At 34.8% G+C, this 18,013-nt stretch overlaps 1 protein-coding gene across 5 annotated transcripts in view; it reads right to left on the reverse strand.

Annotated features, from left to right (window-relative positions):
• Positions 1 to 18,013, reverse strand: part of SPATA17 (spermatogenesis associated 17) — an 85,782-nt gene that overhangs the window by 25,341 nt on the left and 42,428 nt on the right. For all 5 annotated transcript variants that reach the window (XM_066180392.1, XM_066180389.1, XM_066180390.1 and 2 more), the window contains 2 exons: positions 9,005 to 9,208; positions 3,693 to 3,844 (listed from right to left, as the gene is read on the reverse strand). In XM_066180392.1, coding sequence (XP_066036489.1) covers positions 3,693 to 3,844; positions 9,005 to 9,208 — 356 coding nt within the window. The remainder of the gene's footprint in view (positions 1 to 3,692; positions 3,845 to 9,004; positions 9,209 to 18,013) is intronic.

An 18,013-nucleotide genomic window follows, 5' to 3' on the forward strand; every position in this document is an offset into this window, starting at 1 on the left:
GGAGTATTCTGTGTTAATGGGGTTAGCTAATTTAGTATTTTAACTTAAAAAGACTCAGCTGATTAATAAATGTTGCACACTGTGCTAGTAATTAAAATAAATGGAAGAGTTACAAATAGAAGTTGAATTGTTGAGAAAACATTATCTGAAAATATATGATAATCCCTGTTTATCATAATACAATAACAGTCCAGAAAATATGCAAATTGCTGAAGTTGCAAAGCATATGACAAACTAAGTATAATTTGTAAAAAGTTCTCAGATGTGTTGTGTTTCTGTGACATAAGCTGTAGTAGCCATTTTCACTGCAGCTTAGTCAGAAATATAATAGAAGATTTTATAAGTCCAGAAATTAAAAGATTTTCTTAAAATTCCAAATCTTAAAGTGACTTGCATCTTAAGTTTTCCTACCATTAATACCAGACAGTTCATAACATTGATGCTCTCCAAGTACAGAGTTTATTTATGTCACTAATTTTTCTGCAAGTGTATGTGTCCTGCCCAGCACAGGGCAGCACCGTAGCACCTCAGCTCTTGTAAAGAAAAGCACAATCTTCCTAAAATAAGCCCATGAGGAGCTGGGTGCTGCTGTATTCACACAGCAGGAGAGAGGCAGGATGTGCAAATATGGCTACACACAAGTGTGGCCAGGACCAGGGTGTGCATCTCCAGCACAGCACTGAGGACAGACACAGCCAGAAGCTGAGATGATGTTTCTGATGTCACACCAGAAGACTACAATAAATGAGGAAACCTAAGCCTTACACTATTGCTATCACTGCACTGCATCTCGTTCTGATGTTTGTTGACTTCATAAAGATGTTTAATAGTATACTTTGAAGCATGAGGCAGATTATATGATACAGATTTCATCTACGTTAATGAAAATAATTTACATTTTTGTTCTCTGGAAAATTAGGCCAGCATGCAGCTGCATGCAACTGAGGAAAGAACTTCTTATGCTTCACCTAAATCTGCTAGATCCAGCACTTGGAGTCTCAAACTAGACCCTATATTAAATGGCCATCCCAAAGGAATGCAATTGTCATTCCCACCCAAGTGGAGGGGGAAGTCACTTCATTTGTATGAAAAATAGCACAATAAGTTAGTAACAGCTTCAATTACATGAGAAAAAGGAATGGTTCTTATTAGGCTGGATTACCCAGTTGCTTTTGCATTACAGAATAGGAAATTCCAGCAGTTGCTTTAAGTAAGCACAGTATTTTTTGGTTTCATTTGTTCTGCTTCTGGCTGCCTCAAACTCTCTCACAGCTTTTCCAATTTTTTTCTGTATTTTATCAAAAGCAAGAACTTTCTCAGAGATTGTAACATTAATCATCCTGCAAACAGCTACTTTAAAGAATCCTGATAATTAGAGGTGTGTGAGAGTCATGAATGTTGCTGAAAAATTCAGGCACAGGCCAACAATCTCTGTCTTAAGAGACCTCACACAATACTCACTCTGGAAATACACGTATCAAGGATTCAGTCTGTCATTTCATGCAAACACAAGCTTTCTCAACAAATGCCACATACTTCTGCCGCTCATTCTCTCCTTATTTTCTAAAACAGAAGAATAATCAGCATAGGAAACAGTACCAGGAAGAAATAAAGTCCCAAAGTACACAATTACACAGCAAGAAACATAAATTTGTCAGTTCATAATAGACACTGCTGAGAAAAAAAACTACTGTAGAATCTGAGTAACCCTTTGCTGGCTCCTCCCTGGAGACCAACATCCCACACAGCAGCTGCAGTATTACTAGTGAGCCTTAGTCCTGGTGATGACCTGCAGCTCTGTCATCACCTTTTCAAGGTTACAGATGTGACCCTTGCATGGTTGGTTAAATAAGAAGCACAAATGGAATGATCACAGCCTGAAAATGTATAATACACTTTGCATTTCGTGTGCATGAAGCTGAGAATCATTGATTGTTGGGACATTGCTTATGTGCATTAAGAATGACACTAAATGTTTCCTTACCCATAAGGTAAATAAAAAGCCCACATCAAATAATATCTACCAAAGTTGGAGGCTCCAAATTTAAACTGTTCAAGACCAAATCTTCATAATTTCCTCACTGAAGAGTCAGTGAAACATTTATTGCAAAGTCTGACCTTCTGAAAACGTTGACACAGTAATGTCTAGGGTAAACTTCATCAATTAAAGACTGGGCAATGTAGTCATGCCTATAAGTGAAGAATATCATCTATCCTCAGTTGGAATGCATCAATCACAACTAATTCAGGGAAGAAAACACTTTAAATGAGAGGTAGAATATTAATTACTACCTAGTGATAGGGGTTCTTTCAAATTTCACCAGCAGAAATTAGATATAAAAATGAAAAAAAGTACAAATTTAAGCTGAGATGTTAAAATGAAGCTGTTTCTTCCTCACACCAATACATGAAAGGATACAGAGAGAAGTAGAAAAGGGGAGTGTACTTGTACCTGTAACTGAACTCAGTTATGATTTTGGTACGAAAGGAATAAAAAGTGCTGTCTCTCACTAAAAGAAAAGAAAACAAAACAAAACAAAAACAAACAAACAAACCCCACCAAAACCATTGTCCAAAAGTGAAGAAGTAGTCTAAATAAAATATTTTTTAATTTAAAAACTGTTTTTGAATGGAATTTTCATTCAAAGATATTATTAATATTGAACTGGGGAAGTGGTCCAACAATAAAAACATAGAAGCTAAACCATGTAAACACAATTGATTCTGGCATTCTTAGGTCCCAGTCCTAAAGCTGTCACATAGCAATATGGAGTTGATAAAAAAGCATGAAAGAGATCAAAGATATTAAAACATCATGTGCCAGTGATCATAGGCTGCTCATGAGGAAAAGTGAATCACTTCTGTCCTGAATTCTGGTACTGAAGGGCCAAAGGATTGCCACGAGCAGTGAATTCAAGGAAAAGGTTGGCAAAACATAATTCTTTTTCTAGTTAACTACAAAGCCAGAGAAGGTGGCTTAACAGGCTTTTATTATGATTGGACAAAACAGTGTTTAACAATCCATCGTGCTAAAAAAAATTCAAAAAGGAAATATTTTGGCAATAGCCTTAAATCTTTTGGGACAGAAGCTTTAATCTTTTGGGATGGATTATGCCTGCATTTTGGAAAAGAACTGGCCTATCTGACACTATTACAGCTGCTATGGTTTAGGAAATCAAACTGCTTCAAAGATTATTCCAGTTTTTGTGTCATGTTCTAATGTGCAACATATGCTTCCTCCTCTTCCAAGTGAGCTGTGGTACTCTTCTGGGAGAGAAAACAAGTCTCATTGGCACACAACACCATTTTTTCCTCCCATAACCAGTAAGCTCCCAGAATATGACGACTGAAACAGTATTTTTTCTTTGGCAAGGTGCATGTGGCAAGACAGAATTTGAATTTGTTTTCTTATTTCCCATTAAAGCCATCTGTTGCATCAGATATTATTATTATTACAAGTTCTTCTAGAGATTCATAGATATAGATGGCACATGTCACACAATTACAAGATAGGGTCTCTGCCCTGAGCAGTTTATAATCTAAGGACACAGAATTTAGAAGTTTATACATAAAATGTTTTCTAGTAAGCTGTCAGGTTTGACATTTCATTTTGTCAGGCATGAAAGGTTTCTGAAAGCAATGGAATAAAGAAAACATTCTCACAACAACAGAAGAAAAACCAAAGAACTCACTCATTGTCATGTAAGGGACTTCTCCATTCCTCCCTCGGTGCTGCCTCTCTGGCCTTGGCTGGTGGTGAGTACATGGATTCCCTCACTCTCAGGGTTGGCTCCAAAGGCTTGTAGCGCTGCCACAACACCTCAGCGGGATCGCGGAATGGCCCCTGAAAGGTGCAGGATAATTAAAGTATTTTCTTTGGGGGTTACAGTTCTTTCCCTCTTTTATTCATGTCATATAGCTGATGAAACATGACACAGAATGTTTGGGAAGTGTAACAAGACTCTTCTTCCAAAATAATTAAAGCAGTTCATTTTGGTAGATACTTACATAAAGGTTGATAACATACTCTAAAGCTTCAAAGAGAGTGAGAAATGCGCACTCTAGATTTATTTAACTACTAATTAGCATTTTAAGCAAATACATTGCTAGAACTGGTTAGGAAAACTTTGTTTCTACATAGAAAATGATACTGGTGAAACAAAAAGCAAGCATTAACTGTATCTAAATTCTGCTTAAGCAGAAAACTTAAGTATTTTACTTTGCACAGAGCAAACTTTACATGCTCTTTTCAATGTAACTATAAATCTACCTGGAAAGGAACCTAATGCAACACAATTCTTCTAATAGAATTCAGATGCATGACTTCAGTACTGTAGGTATATAGTCCATTTCTGAAAAGTCTAATTTTACATTAACTTTGTAATTCTTAAAAATACACATACGTGTCTTTTTTTTTTCCAGAGTATATTGGTTAATAACTGAATGTATCAGTATCTACCATTTAACTACATGGATAAATAGCAGCAGGAAGTCCTCTCCCATGCTGCTGAAGTGACATATCCTTTATGTCTCACTTCTAGTACTAACCCTTAAGAACCTACCTGGATTATAATTAGTGCCCTGTGCCACTCAGGACAGTTTAATGGCAACCCCAGACCTAGAAGTATTACCAATTAATTTTTATTTTCATCATTGTTGATCTTGCAATGAACTAGTGAAACCTTTTGAAACTATGAACAGACAAAGAAGCCTAATCACAGCCTTTATTCTTAAAGATATCCTTCTTTAAATAGGTTATCACTAACAAGTCACAGCTGGAGTTACTGCAAGCACTGAGTGAAGACTGTGGGGCTAATAAAAAGAAATGATTCACGCCTCATTTATGTTCACTTATGTTTTACATTAATAGAAACCAATAATAGGAACCAGTTACCATAAAAGTCATGGACCGTAAATAACACAAATGGCAAATAAGTATCATCTAGTACTTTTCACAGCTGGACAGGAGGATTGCTATATTTGAAAGTAGTTAATGGATTTTTATTGGAACTTTACTTTTTAAAGGCACAGCACCAAGATTTGGAGATCTTTGCAAAGGTCCCAGTAAGAAAATGAGCATAGTATTTACACTTCTTGCAGGTATTTTCTTGCTTCTGTTTTCTAAGTCTGTGTAAAAAATATGTTCATTTAAAATAAACACAAAAAGTCTTTAAAAAAACAGAATGAAAAGTGAGAGAATAATCAATATTAGAGCAGGTAATTAAAACTAGTCAACAGTGTTCTACTGATGCATAACTTGATGATCAAGTTATTAAGAAGTTTAAAATTTATAACAATAAATAAATCTTCTGTTGCAAGATGTTTGCATTAAGTGAATATATGGAAGAAGGAAGAAAGAAAAAAGTTCCATTACCAAATAATACCAAGATAAATATGTATGTCTAAAAAGTAGTCTTTCAGAATACTATATTTTTTCTTCACTGAAAAATATTGACTCATATTCTTCCAGGATAAGGGCCAAAGCAGATAGCTAAGCAAGGGGTTTTCTCCACCTTTAATTTCTGAGACCTAACTAGGAGTTAGATACATAAAAAGCCCCCAGTCTATAGTTTTAATAAAATTACAACTTCTAATACAAGGAGAGGGAAAATGGTGTAACTAAGCAAAGGACCCTCAAAACAAGTCTGTGCCATTACTAATGAAACCAGGGTATATATAATAGATAATAATAAATAATAAATAATAATAATCCTAAGCATCCCCTGAAGATTTTTCCATGCGTCTGAATGATGTATTTGAAGAAATTTACTTAGTAATAGGGACCTCAGGAATGTATCTTAAATGAAGACCTCTAAAAAATCCATGTGTCTATTTCTATTTTACAAGACTAAGACTTGTGGAAACTGTGGTAGAATGGTGCTGAAAAATGTTTTCAAATAAACAACTCTTGCAAGAATTTCAGGCATCCTGCCTAAAAATGGAAATCTTTCTGGGGAGGTCAGGGTAGGAAAGGAAGGAAGGGAGTCAAACAACAATTTTTACTCTGAAGGAAACTTACAAAGCTCCAAGCTCTATGTTTGGAATTCGTACTGGGTAGTATAAATCTTGATACCAACTGGTTTGCCAAATAAAGGTTAGCAGATCAGCATTCTTACTACTTCATCATACCATCAGAAACTCATAATAAAAAAACAGATCTGCATGAAATTATGCATTCCTCACTGTCCCCATTCCACAACAGATAACAGCATGCAAAAAATCTAAATGGTAATGCACATTCTGTTATTAATGCCTTTTAATGAACAAATTACTAATTTTAGCATTATCCATTTTTCTATCAAACTATAATTCTAGTTAATTCAGTAATAAAAATGATAGATCTAACTGCTGTAGCAGCATCATTAAAACCTTTCTTTCAAATACTCTATCTTACACACACAGAGCTTACCTATTAAATGCTAAAAACCCATTTCCCTAAGAGAAAACTGGAAGATAGTATTTTTTTTTCTTTTAAGCATATATAATTGACATCCTCATATAAAATATCCAAACCTACAGGCAATAAAAATTTTAGATACCTGAAAGCAAGTAACAAGTGGCTCACAGTGAGCCAGACATATTGGAAAAAGAAGCTTAGTGCCAAAAAGTTTTACCACAAAGAACTAGGACACAAGTATATCTAGTAATTAAATTTCTTATTGTCACACCAGACAACTTTCAGGATGATGTGTTCTGATGGGGTTTCATTTCCAGCTGTTTCATCAGCTCAAACCAGTGTCCTTTTCTTAGACATACAACCCTAAATTGTCAAAGTGTTGTGCAGGGATTTAGCCGTGTGACTCCCATTAACATCAATAAGAGTCGGGCAGCTAAATCCACACGCTGTGCTTTGAAAATTTACCCCACAGTCTAGATCCCAGGGTGCTGAAAGGATTAAAGTATTATATAGTAAATTCCCTCTTTGAGGTGCAGGAAATAAACAGAACTCTTCTGGTTTGTTCTAAAAGGCTATCTTTGCGTGACTGCTGTGCATGCATCTGAACTTAGAAAGGTCTATAAAATATTCCAAATCCAAGAGAAGCTTGTAAGATACTTTGTATACAGTAAAGCAGTTTTGCAAGAGCAGCTTAACAATGGAAGAACTGTGAGTTCCCTATTTATTTAAAAGCCTGATTCCTGCACCATGTCCACAAGGCAAAACCTTTCCTCTTTCCTAAGAGACAATGCAACCAGTCACATCCTGCTCAAGGACTGTTATAGCCCCCTTGGTCCCAGAAGGTAAAGCTATAATGTCATGTTTATGTCAACTCCAAACTCCCTGATCACCCAAACTGCTTGTTGGCTCACACTTGGTCTCAATTCTACTGTGAGTCAATGAGGTCATTCCATGAGGAAGATCAAGCAGGGAGAACAGAAGAAGGCAAGGGTGGACAAAGGTGGAGAAGGGCCCTGAAGTTGATTCTTACTGTTATAAACAGTGGGCTCACCTCTACTTCTCCAGAAGTATTCTCACAGGCCTGCACCTTAGAATCATAGAATCATAAATATTGGAAAAGACCTCCAAGATCACTCAGTCCAATCTTTGACCAAACACCACTTTGTCAACTAAACCATAGCACTGAGTGCCATGTGCACTCATTTCTTGAACATTTCTGGGGGTGGTGACTCCACCAGCCTTGGTCAGCCTGTTCTAATACTAACCACCTTTTCAGTGAAAAACATTCTTCCTGATGTTCAGCCTGAATTTTCCCTGGCACAGTTTGATGTTACATCCTCTTGTCCTGTGACTGGTTGTCTGGGAAAAGAGACCAATCCCCATCTGGCTTACAGCCTCCTTTCAGAGACTCGTAGAGAACAATATTGATTCAGAGGAGTAAAATACCATTAAAGATATATATATATACACATTGCTTATTGCTCAAGTTGCTACATTTCTGCAGATAGGTGACAGTTTCACTGAAAGTTGCTAAGAAGGACTCATTTAGAAGCATTTTCTTTCTAAGCAAGATACAGATAAGGGAATTTAAATATATAATGGACTACAAAAAGGAAAAGTGCCAGATGTTCTGAAGATGTTATGTCACTCAAACTGAAACCAGCATGGCAAGTGTAAGTGTGAGCTAAACAGAAGATTCAGTACACTGGGAAAACTGAAAAATCCTTCAGAATTCAGGGAAAGACAGAATATTACTATCCCAAAAGTAATTGTATCAGTCACCTACTGGCAAAAGCTACATATCATACTGTCATCAAGTGAGGAAAACAAAGATCTCAGAAGTTTTTCTGCTGTATATATTGGTCACATTCCCAGCAGATTTTGATAAAAAGGTGGCAAAAGCAGTTTTGCCATACTGTGAGACATTCACTTTGATGTGTTATCTCACAGTTGATCACTACTTTACAGAAAAGAAAAAAATCTAGGTGCAAGATATGGTGACATCAACTGAAGGTAAAACTGAGACCATGACAGTTAAGAATGGAAGCTGGGCAACTTGGTTGTGATGGAGCACAACATGTAGAAATCTTTGTTATTAAAGCTAACATACACCTAGTGGACACAAGAGAGCAGGAACTACTCTGAACTGAGAGGATGCCTCAGTCTTCATATGCAAACAATTGCAAACTGAGGACAAAGTTACCACAACTGCTTACGTTTTCCTACCACCTTTCATTTCTCCTATTTTTTTAATGATTTAAGATTGGAAATTAAGAACTGTAGCTCTAATGAACTGTAATATTGATATTCAATTATATCAGATCATACCTTTGAAATATCGTAAATTACACTTTTCTTCCCAAAGGACAAAAACAATATATAAAGAATCATATTTCCCTGTGTTACGTAACACTTAGATTTCTTTTTCTTTAAGTCAAATCTGTATGAAAGATTTTATATCTTCAAAGCAAGCACTAGATTTATATTCTGAAAAAAAAAAATCCAGAGAGGATCTTCAGACCTGGTGATAGAACTCAAGATATTCTGTGACAATGAATGACAAAATACGTGAGCAAAAGCTGCCTCAGAGTCACTGGAAAATGTTACCTGAGGTTTCTGTCTGTCAGCAGGTAGCAGAGGCAGTGCTGTGACGAAAGCTGGAGGCTTTTTACAAGTTGGCCATTCATAGAGCTCATCAGCAAAGGGACTCTTCACTTGCTGCTTTCTGTGGGTCAGTGGCTTTGACTTCCGTAGCAGCAGCTCCTTTGGATCTGGGGATTTTCTGAATGGCGAATTGTAGATGCCTGGAATCTGAGCAGAAAATGGGATTATCTCTGACTTCAACTCATTTAAATTTCTACATACACTAAGAACAAAATCAGACAGTGGCACCTACTGCACTTTAAAAAGTAAAACAGTCATTAGTTAAGGAGAAATGGAAGAGAATTTATGGAATACCAAAACCCAATAATTGCTTTTTTCCCAACAAAATGTCCGCAATAAATTCCTGAATACAATTACAATGTGTTCAGTCTTCTAGCATAAAACCTGTGAAAAAAAAAATTATCACAAAAATTTCTAAATTGTGACTAAAATAGAAAGATTCATTCATCACTGAAATTGATATTCCTTTTTTTTTACATCACTAATTATATGACTAGTGTGGTATAATTTAACAATTACAATATAAACCACACATTTCAAATTCTGTTTTAGTACTCTACATCATTAAGAATCTGTGAATATCTGGCAAGTCGAAATTATGTGGCAGACTGTTCTCAAATCATAACTATATATGTAGGGATTTTTCAGCTGTATGTAAACAATTCCCAAATAGACATATGTGAGTTTACTGAATTAATTGCTAACTGTTAAATCTGAGAATTCCTTTTCCATATTGCACAAAGCCACTAAATTTCCTATAAAATAGATAACATATGATTAAAATATATAAAAAATTAAAGATACCGAGTTTCTTTAAAGATAATTATATTTTCTACAAAGGTATACTAAAACTTTTAAAGTAGACTTGCTCAGTTGAAATATACTGTCCTTTGCTTTTATCATAATTCTAATTACTAATAAGATTTGAATAAAAATAGTAGGAAAAGAAATTGGTTTCAAGATGCAGAGAAAGTTAAGGAACAGAGTAAATGTTTAAAATCTTGTATTGTTTCTTTGGAACACTACTAAGGACCCATGAGAAAACTGTAAGGCATCAGCTTCTTCATAAAGTATTAAACTCCTGGGACTGAGAGGACAGAACTCTCCCCAGTGAGCTCTAATGCATTTTTCATCAACATTTCCTACTGGGAAGCTCCAATTTCTTGTGTCAAAACAATTAAAAAAGGCACATATAAAACATAATGTCTAATAGACAAAAGTATTCAGAGATGCTGGCTTATTTTGGGCTATTCAAAATTTTAAAGGCTACATTCTTCATCTCTAAGTTATTTCGGTCTAATGACAATTTCTTTTGGTCCTCTGTTATTTGTTCCCTTCTTAGTGCAAACCCTACAAACTATTTCACAAATGGGAAAAATGTACAGTGGGAAGAGGACATTAATAGAGATAAGTGGTAGAAACATATGTATGCCAAACAACCACTGGTTGTTCCTTCAGCTCTTCAGGATGCCAAATTAGAATGGCAGGGATCCATGCTTCAAACAGCAGGCAAGCAGAATCACTGGAGTGAATGTGAAATTCCAGGTCCATCTCTATGATCTGTAAAGTCCGGCTGCAACTTAATCTTTTGTTCTGCAGGTCTGGCTCTTACTCATACAAATATTGCATAAAGTTACAGATTCGCCTCATGCTGTTATTATTTTCATATTATTTCATCATTGTTATGTTGCAATTTTCTTATCAGCGCAGTAGAGTTCTGCCTGTGAACACTTGGTGACCTGTAAGTGCTCCATAAAGACGAGTTCCATGTATTGTCTTGGAATTTATTGCACTCTCCCACAATTATTGAATGCAGTTACATCACATATTTTTACACAAGTTCTCTCAAATATAAAATGCCATAGTCAACACAAATTCCATACAAATGGAGTGCATTAGATTCACACAAATTAGATCCCTTGCTGGAAATACACAAAACATCTATATCATTATATCTCTTCACTCATTAGTCTTACCACAGCCTTTGGATCTGCCTACATTAAGACCAATCCATTTTTTTTGCCTTCACTATATTGATGACAGTAAATAGAAAAGTAATAGCCTGTAACTATCTTTTTTTACATATTTCACTGAACTGCTCATTGTGTTGTTGCTTCATTTTTCTACCCCTTCCTACACCATCTATACTCAGCTGTGGAGACTCTGTTCTAGTCATGCCACGAGCCTGCAGAGATTCCCAGCTATGGGGAGAGATACTGCTCTCATGATATATCTGTGAAACACATATTTTATAGAAATTGACAAGGGTACTGAAAATTTAATTATCTAGAAGAAAAATATCCCTCACTGATAATCAGGGTGATCTGGAAGAAAACATTATAGCATAATAACAACTCTCCAAAGTTGGCAGGCATGGATTTGTTGATCAGTAGAAAAAAAACCCGATCAGGGCTGTCTTCCCAAAATTTACATTCCTTTTTAAGCCTTTTCTGAAAAAAAAAAAAAAAAAAAAAAAAAAAAAAAAAAAAAAAAAAAAAAAAGGCTGAAGAGCAAATTGAGGTGGAAATATTTTAATTTTTTTTTTTTTACTGAAAAGAAAATTAAAGCTTGAGATTGTTTCAGTCTACATAACACAGGTTTGGAGTTTGGGTTTTGTTGCTCCAAAGTGTAAAAATACAATATCTGAAATAATTTAAATGTTCTTCTTCTGAAGAATTAAATGCAAGAATAACTTTAAATCTATGTTCTGTCTAGGCACTTCTTTTAGTCACACTGAGAAATAGTATAAATGTCTCCACAAGTAAAATGGCTTTCTGAAACTGCATTTTGCATTCTCTGTTAAAATCCTGTGTATATTCTATTTTGTGCTTCTTTGATCAAATGTTTGGCAGTAATAAAAAGCTATAGTTCATAAAGGGTTCAAACACTGTGAAATGCTACTGAATATCTCCAGGAGCACTAACAAAATTGGCTTTTAGCACTTTTAATGAAACCAAAATTTGCCATAATAAATGTGGAAATCCATTGATTCTGTGTCTTTGGAATTATTATTGCTGAAAAGGTGTCTTAACAAAGAGTCATCTTTTGTTGCTCTCTTTTTACATACTCTCAGGTTAAATGCATACAGATATTATATCAACTATGGAAATGGATTTGTAGTTTAGAGAGGCCAGCTGGACACTAAAAGTTTTTGCTTCTTCTACGCATGAAACTCTTTGTAAGATCTGGGCCAAAACTGATTACAAAGTACATATTTACATAATGATTTTTCAAGCAATCCTTGTTAATTACTTTACATTTTAATTATATGTGTTCAAGTATTCAGCAAGACACATAACAGAGCAACCAACAGAGTTAGTATGTAGACAGATAAAACTAATACTAATTTACTTTAAATTCCCCAAGGTTTGTAAGGTATGGTTAGGCCTAGATTTAAATTGGTAAAGTTTGGTAGGAGGGACAAGGGGATGAATTTGATTCTACTTTCTAGTTTAGATCAATCACTGGAAAAATTGCTTCCATTCTTTTTTAAAAATATCTCTGCAAGTTTTAGTCTTGCTTTTGGAATTTCTAGCACTGTGCAATGTGGTGATGAGTACCTTATTCACTCCTCTGCCAGGAGTTGGCAGACTACAGAAATCTAAAAATTTGGGGGATCAAAGCCTTTGGTACTTAATACATTTGAATATCTTCTTGAGACAAATACAATGTATTAAAAGCATTATTTCAATTTTTACCCCACTTTATAAAATATTCTCTCAATTAAAAACCCATTATACTTAATACTGTTTTTTCCATGGTAGAAAAGTATGTGTCTTAGATATCACCCCATACTATGATTTCAATATTTTCCCCACCTTTATTCCATAAGAAAATAAGTAATGCTACAAAATATTACCATAGATTACAAAAATGTACCTCTGGTCTGCAGGGAGAATGACACATTTTTCTGTACCCGTGCTCTTCAACACTAAGAAGGGACTCTGTCAAAGCCAGCTTTCAGGACCTCATTTCCAGGAACAATTTTCTAAAGTGACAAACACTATGGGGAAATCTGTGCTAACTGTTAAAAAACTTACAACTGAGTTATTTGCAGTACTGTCATGCTAAGTTCCACCTCAATAAGACCAAAGAAATCTCAGGAGGGGACTCTGCTAATAGCTTCTTACTGACCTCCTTACATCAGGCCCTTCTGGTGAACAGTGGCCCAGTGGTGAATATGGCAAATGAGGTGTGAAAGCAGAGATATATTTTTTTAAGACTATGGTTCTGACTCGTCAGGGAAAAGAAAAAAAAAAAAGAAAGAAAGTGAGAGAGAGAAATGAGTTATACAATAGATATATTTTCCTCTAGAATTCTCTGTCTCAGACCTTCCATCATGGAAACCCAAGCATGACCTGGAATATTAATTGTGTCAGGTCAAGCATACTGGCAAATGTACCATTTGTTACCCAGTCATCCTTAGCAATACATTAATATTTTGAATCATTTTGCATTTCTAACACTCTATCATTTAGTTTCCTCCCAATCATTTTCTTATCTTTACAATTAATGGTCAAATACAAAGGAAGAAAAAATCATAAAGAAACAAATATTAATTTAATAAACATTAGCAAGGAAAAGACTTGGGGATTTTATAGTCAGAATTGCTTCCACCTCTAATGCTGTATTTACTCGATCGTAAAGAATATCCATTTTTATCTTTTCCTGTTTATCATTTCAATACAGAGAGAGTTAACTTTCTTTCTGTCTAAATTTCTTTTTTCCCAGAATAAAGAAGAAAATTATTAAGGATTTGCCTTGAAAGCTAAACTATGAAGTAAGGCAGCAGCAAAAGAAATAGAAAGGAAGGAAGAAAGGAAAGAAAAAGGTGCAGGTAAAACGGCAAAGACAAGGCTGTGCTGAATAGACCGGACAATTCCTCAGAAAAAATAGGTGACCCCAAGTGGTATAATAAATCCTGAGCAGTTTAGATTCTGCAATTTTTATTTACTAATTAATTATTTCTAGTCTTCTTTCCTACTTCTTGGCTGAGCTTTTAAAGTCTATGTAAAAAATTGCAAACCAAATATGTTCTAAGATACAGCATGGCTATTGTGCTGCAAATAACACACATGCAAAATTAAAAATTTAAAAAGTTGAGCAAAAGATAAATTGCAAGCATTAAACCAATAGAAAGTGTATTCTCATATATTTACATATTTTTACTGTTACTTAACTAAGCAATAATAAAGATATGCTCTATTTAATTACTTTTTCTTATGAACTCTGAAAGACTTAAATAATCAACATATATCATGAATATAAATGTTTTATTTAACAATCATTTAATCTTGATAAAAACAGCTTGTGCAAGTGGTTGTCACAGTAAGAACCAAATATAGTGGTACTTTCTCACTCTGGTCTTTTAATGAGGAGTTAAATGAGAAAGAAGAGACTTCAACAAAATAGAGACTTAACTTGAAAATCCTTTCTTGCTCCATTTTAATTTGTAAAAAAACCTAAGCAAGCTGAGAGGAGAGGTAAGAGATCTTTAAAAGCTATAAAAGTAAAAGCATGAAGGAGAGCTGTGAATGAAATATTTGCTAGAGACGGGATTGCTGAATCAACACTGACCAGTGCACTTCATCATAATTATCAGGACATACTACTGCCAGGGGATTTATAAAAATCCCACTCAGCAAATAATTGCCCTGCTGTTAGGAGATAGTCGGAGTGTTAACACACTGTCACAGTCCAGCGTTTAGTAAGATATTCAACATTCAATTACTCTTGCTGAGAACTAAAAGGAAACATGATCATTTCTCAGCTACTGCAGTTATGCTTCCACATGAATTCCAGTGAACAATCCTGTTAATCCCCAGATATAGTTTCTCTAGAAGGGAAAAGAAACACCTTAAAACATTAATGATTCACAAGTAAATAAGTGTTTATATAATACTATAAACATGTCTGTAAAAGAAAATTAATTTTAAGCTTCTAAATAACTAGCTTTTTACAGACTTTCAGAATATTTCATGTTTAGTGAAAATAAAGAGATTTAATATCAGATTTATTTTAGAAAGAACATCCATAAAAAATCTATAAATACTGGTCTAGCAACAAGTATTAGACTATGTCCATGAACTCAAATTCCAAAATCAAAATATTTAAGCTACAATAGAATGTATTGTACTAGCAACAATCTGCAATTTTTTCACTAATGTGAACAGAGTTTTGTATTAACAATTAAGAAATACATTGTAAATTTTATGCAGATGTTGGGAGAAAAAACATAGCATGGTTTAACATTCTGGTTTGAGATAAAACTTTTTTAGCATGCCGGACATTAGGAAAAATGTCACCCAGCTTTATAAACATAGGTTCAGTTCTCATTGAGCTGATGCTACTCCTCAGGCCTGATCCTCTAATCCCTGAAAAATATACTCTCAGGAATTTAATCTAAATAAGAACTGAAGAATCTAGCCTGTTATTGCACCCAAGATATTTTACCTTTCTTTGAGATACTGCTTTTATGGAGAGACTGAAGGACTCATTTATGAGTGATGAGTAGTGTATTTTCTTTCAACTGGGATTAATTACCTGTCTTCTGCTTCATATATATTCTGTTTAAACAGAGTACTAGAAACATTAATTATTGTTATTCTGCCTTCAGACTGTAAATCTTGGTTCAGTCCTTTTCATCTGTGAAATATTTGCTTGATAACAAAATAATAGTGTAATCACAGTTTAAATGCACTTGTATAAGTAAACCAAGCAGCAATTTTATGGACTATACAATGAGGTGTTAAGAAAATATTCAGTATCCTGGCCACAGACCATAAAACCAACCTCTAAACATGCAAAGCACTAAGTCCAATTGCAGGAAACAACACTGTAATTGAATGGCCAAAAAGGTACCATCTGCTTGGGCATTCAGGCACCAAGACAAAAGAGAAACAATCTTAGTTTACTGCATGGAACACTGTGGCACAATATCCAAAACACAGCAGCTCAGCAGATGCAGAGGCATCCCAAAAATGCATCCACCTTTCATTGATTGTGTCTCTGACTGAGGCTTACACTGTCAAATCTAATTCTAACGCAGGCTCTTGATGACTTGACTAGATCAGGGATAATAACTTGAATGAGTGAGTGATGGCATGGGAAACAATACTCTTATGATGAAGACACAACACAGGAACAACACATTCAAAGTTCTCTTACTGTCTTCTCATCTGACTTCTGATTTCAAAACAAGCAGAAAAACACAACTTAATTGCTAAATGGCTTTATTTTAAAAGCAGGAACAGGAAATTTCATTACTGTTACAATTTTCTCTTTAGGAAGTGCTAGGCTGAATATGGGGTAATATACAAAGTATAAGAATCTCTGAAAAGAAAACTGTTTCTATAATCACCTTGAGTAAGCAGGAATTTAAGACCTTAGTCTGAAAAGTAATCTCTGAAGGTGAATTTATTCCTCTCTGTTACAATAACTGCCTGCCTTTCTTCCCTTACAGAGCAATTTTGAGGCTAAAATTATTTATCTTGTGGGAAATTTTCAGAGCGTTAAAACACATACCTACATATGTGATATTGCTTATATCTTTAAAATTAAAATTCCATCCATTGTTGTAATGGAAAAAAATCTACTTGAGATTCACTCATTTTCTAACTGGATTGAGAAAAATCCTTATAATTATACCACTTAGAATCTTCAAATTTGTAACACCAGAAGTTAGCTGCAACAATGTATCAGAAGAGAGGAGAAGTTCTTTATAACAGGTAGAGATGGAAATCATATGGAGATTTCCTTTGTCGAGGATATAATTGCTAAATAGAGAATTATTTTACTTCTCAAAATTGCATAGGTGTAACCAAAACAATGTAACATTTCATTGCTTTTCCTTGTACCTTATGTCTGTTGCTTTGTGCTTACATGTGAGTATTCCCTCACAGATAAGTGCTGACAGATTTATTAAACAATTGGCTGTAGTAAACCTATAGGATTAGGCAATGAGCGAAAACTCAGGATGTAGCAGAATGTTTAACAAAGCAGTCTGCAATCAGACTAATAAACAATGAGGGGAAGGATTAATGAACAGTCATAATATTGTATAGGGAAAGAATAATGAAGGAACAAAACAATGTTAGTCAGATTAGCAAAGGTAGTCAGAAATTAGTAGAAAAGAGTGCGATAATCAGAAAAAAACCCCTAAAGATAAAGATTTTACTAAAAGATTGTTGAAGTGGAAAAACTGAAAGCAAAGCAGAAAATACATAGAGGGAGATATACAGTGTTCATCATGTCCTTTGCAAGAAAGACACAACTCCCAAATTAAGAGTACATATTAGATACTAAACAAAAGCACTGAATATTGAATGAACAGTGCAAGTTAATGGAAGAACTTTACCAGTATACTATTCTGTTGCCTAAGAGCTGAAAAACAAAAGAACTGGTGTATGCATCACTCATCTTGAAGTCTCATTAAAGCAAGGATACCATCAGTGCCACTTCTTAATCAACAGGAAGGTTTGCTTGTTGAGACATGCATAGTATTTTATCTTCATGACTTCTCCCATGCCATTCCCAACCTCTCTCTTATGCAATTACCTCTTACTTAGCATGTACTTCTCCTAATATAACAGGAGAAAAAAATTACCTGAGCAAGGCCATAGCTCACACCAACTTGGTTAAATACCAGATGGACTACTATGCATCAACCAAATTTATACCAGTAACTATTTCAAGAATGTCAGTGGAGTTCCACTGTTTCTGAATGTGGCTTTGTGAACAATTTAGCTGATGTTGTGCTGCATTGTGAGTTCCTTGCAGTATAGATTCTTTCTTAAAGGTTTTTACCATATTATACACACAGCCAGCATTCAATACATAACTCATTCTTGCTGGTTTTCTGACCCTGCAGCAATTCAACCCTTTTGCCATCCCAACTGACAGTAATACACAAAATGTGGTCATGTTTTTCTAAGATCTCAGCATGTACACCTT

Source organism: Chamaea fasciata, unplaced genomic scaffold (genome assembly GCF_029207755.1).
Source record: "Chamaea fasciata isolate MVZ Bird 193981 ecotype frontalis unplaced genomic scaffold, bChaFas1.0.hap1 SCAF_3, whole genome shotgun sequence".
In the NCBI taxonomy this organism is placed as follows: Eukaryota; Metazoa; Chordata; class Aves; order Passeriformes; family Sylviidae; genus Chamaea; species Chamaea fasciata.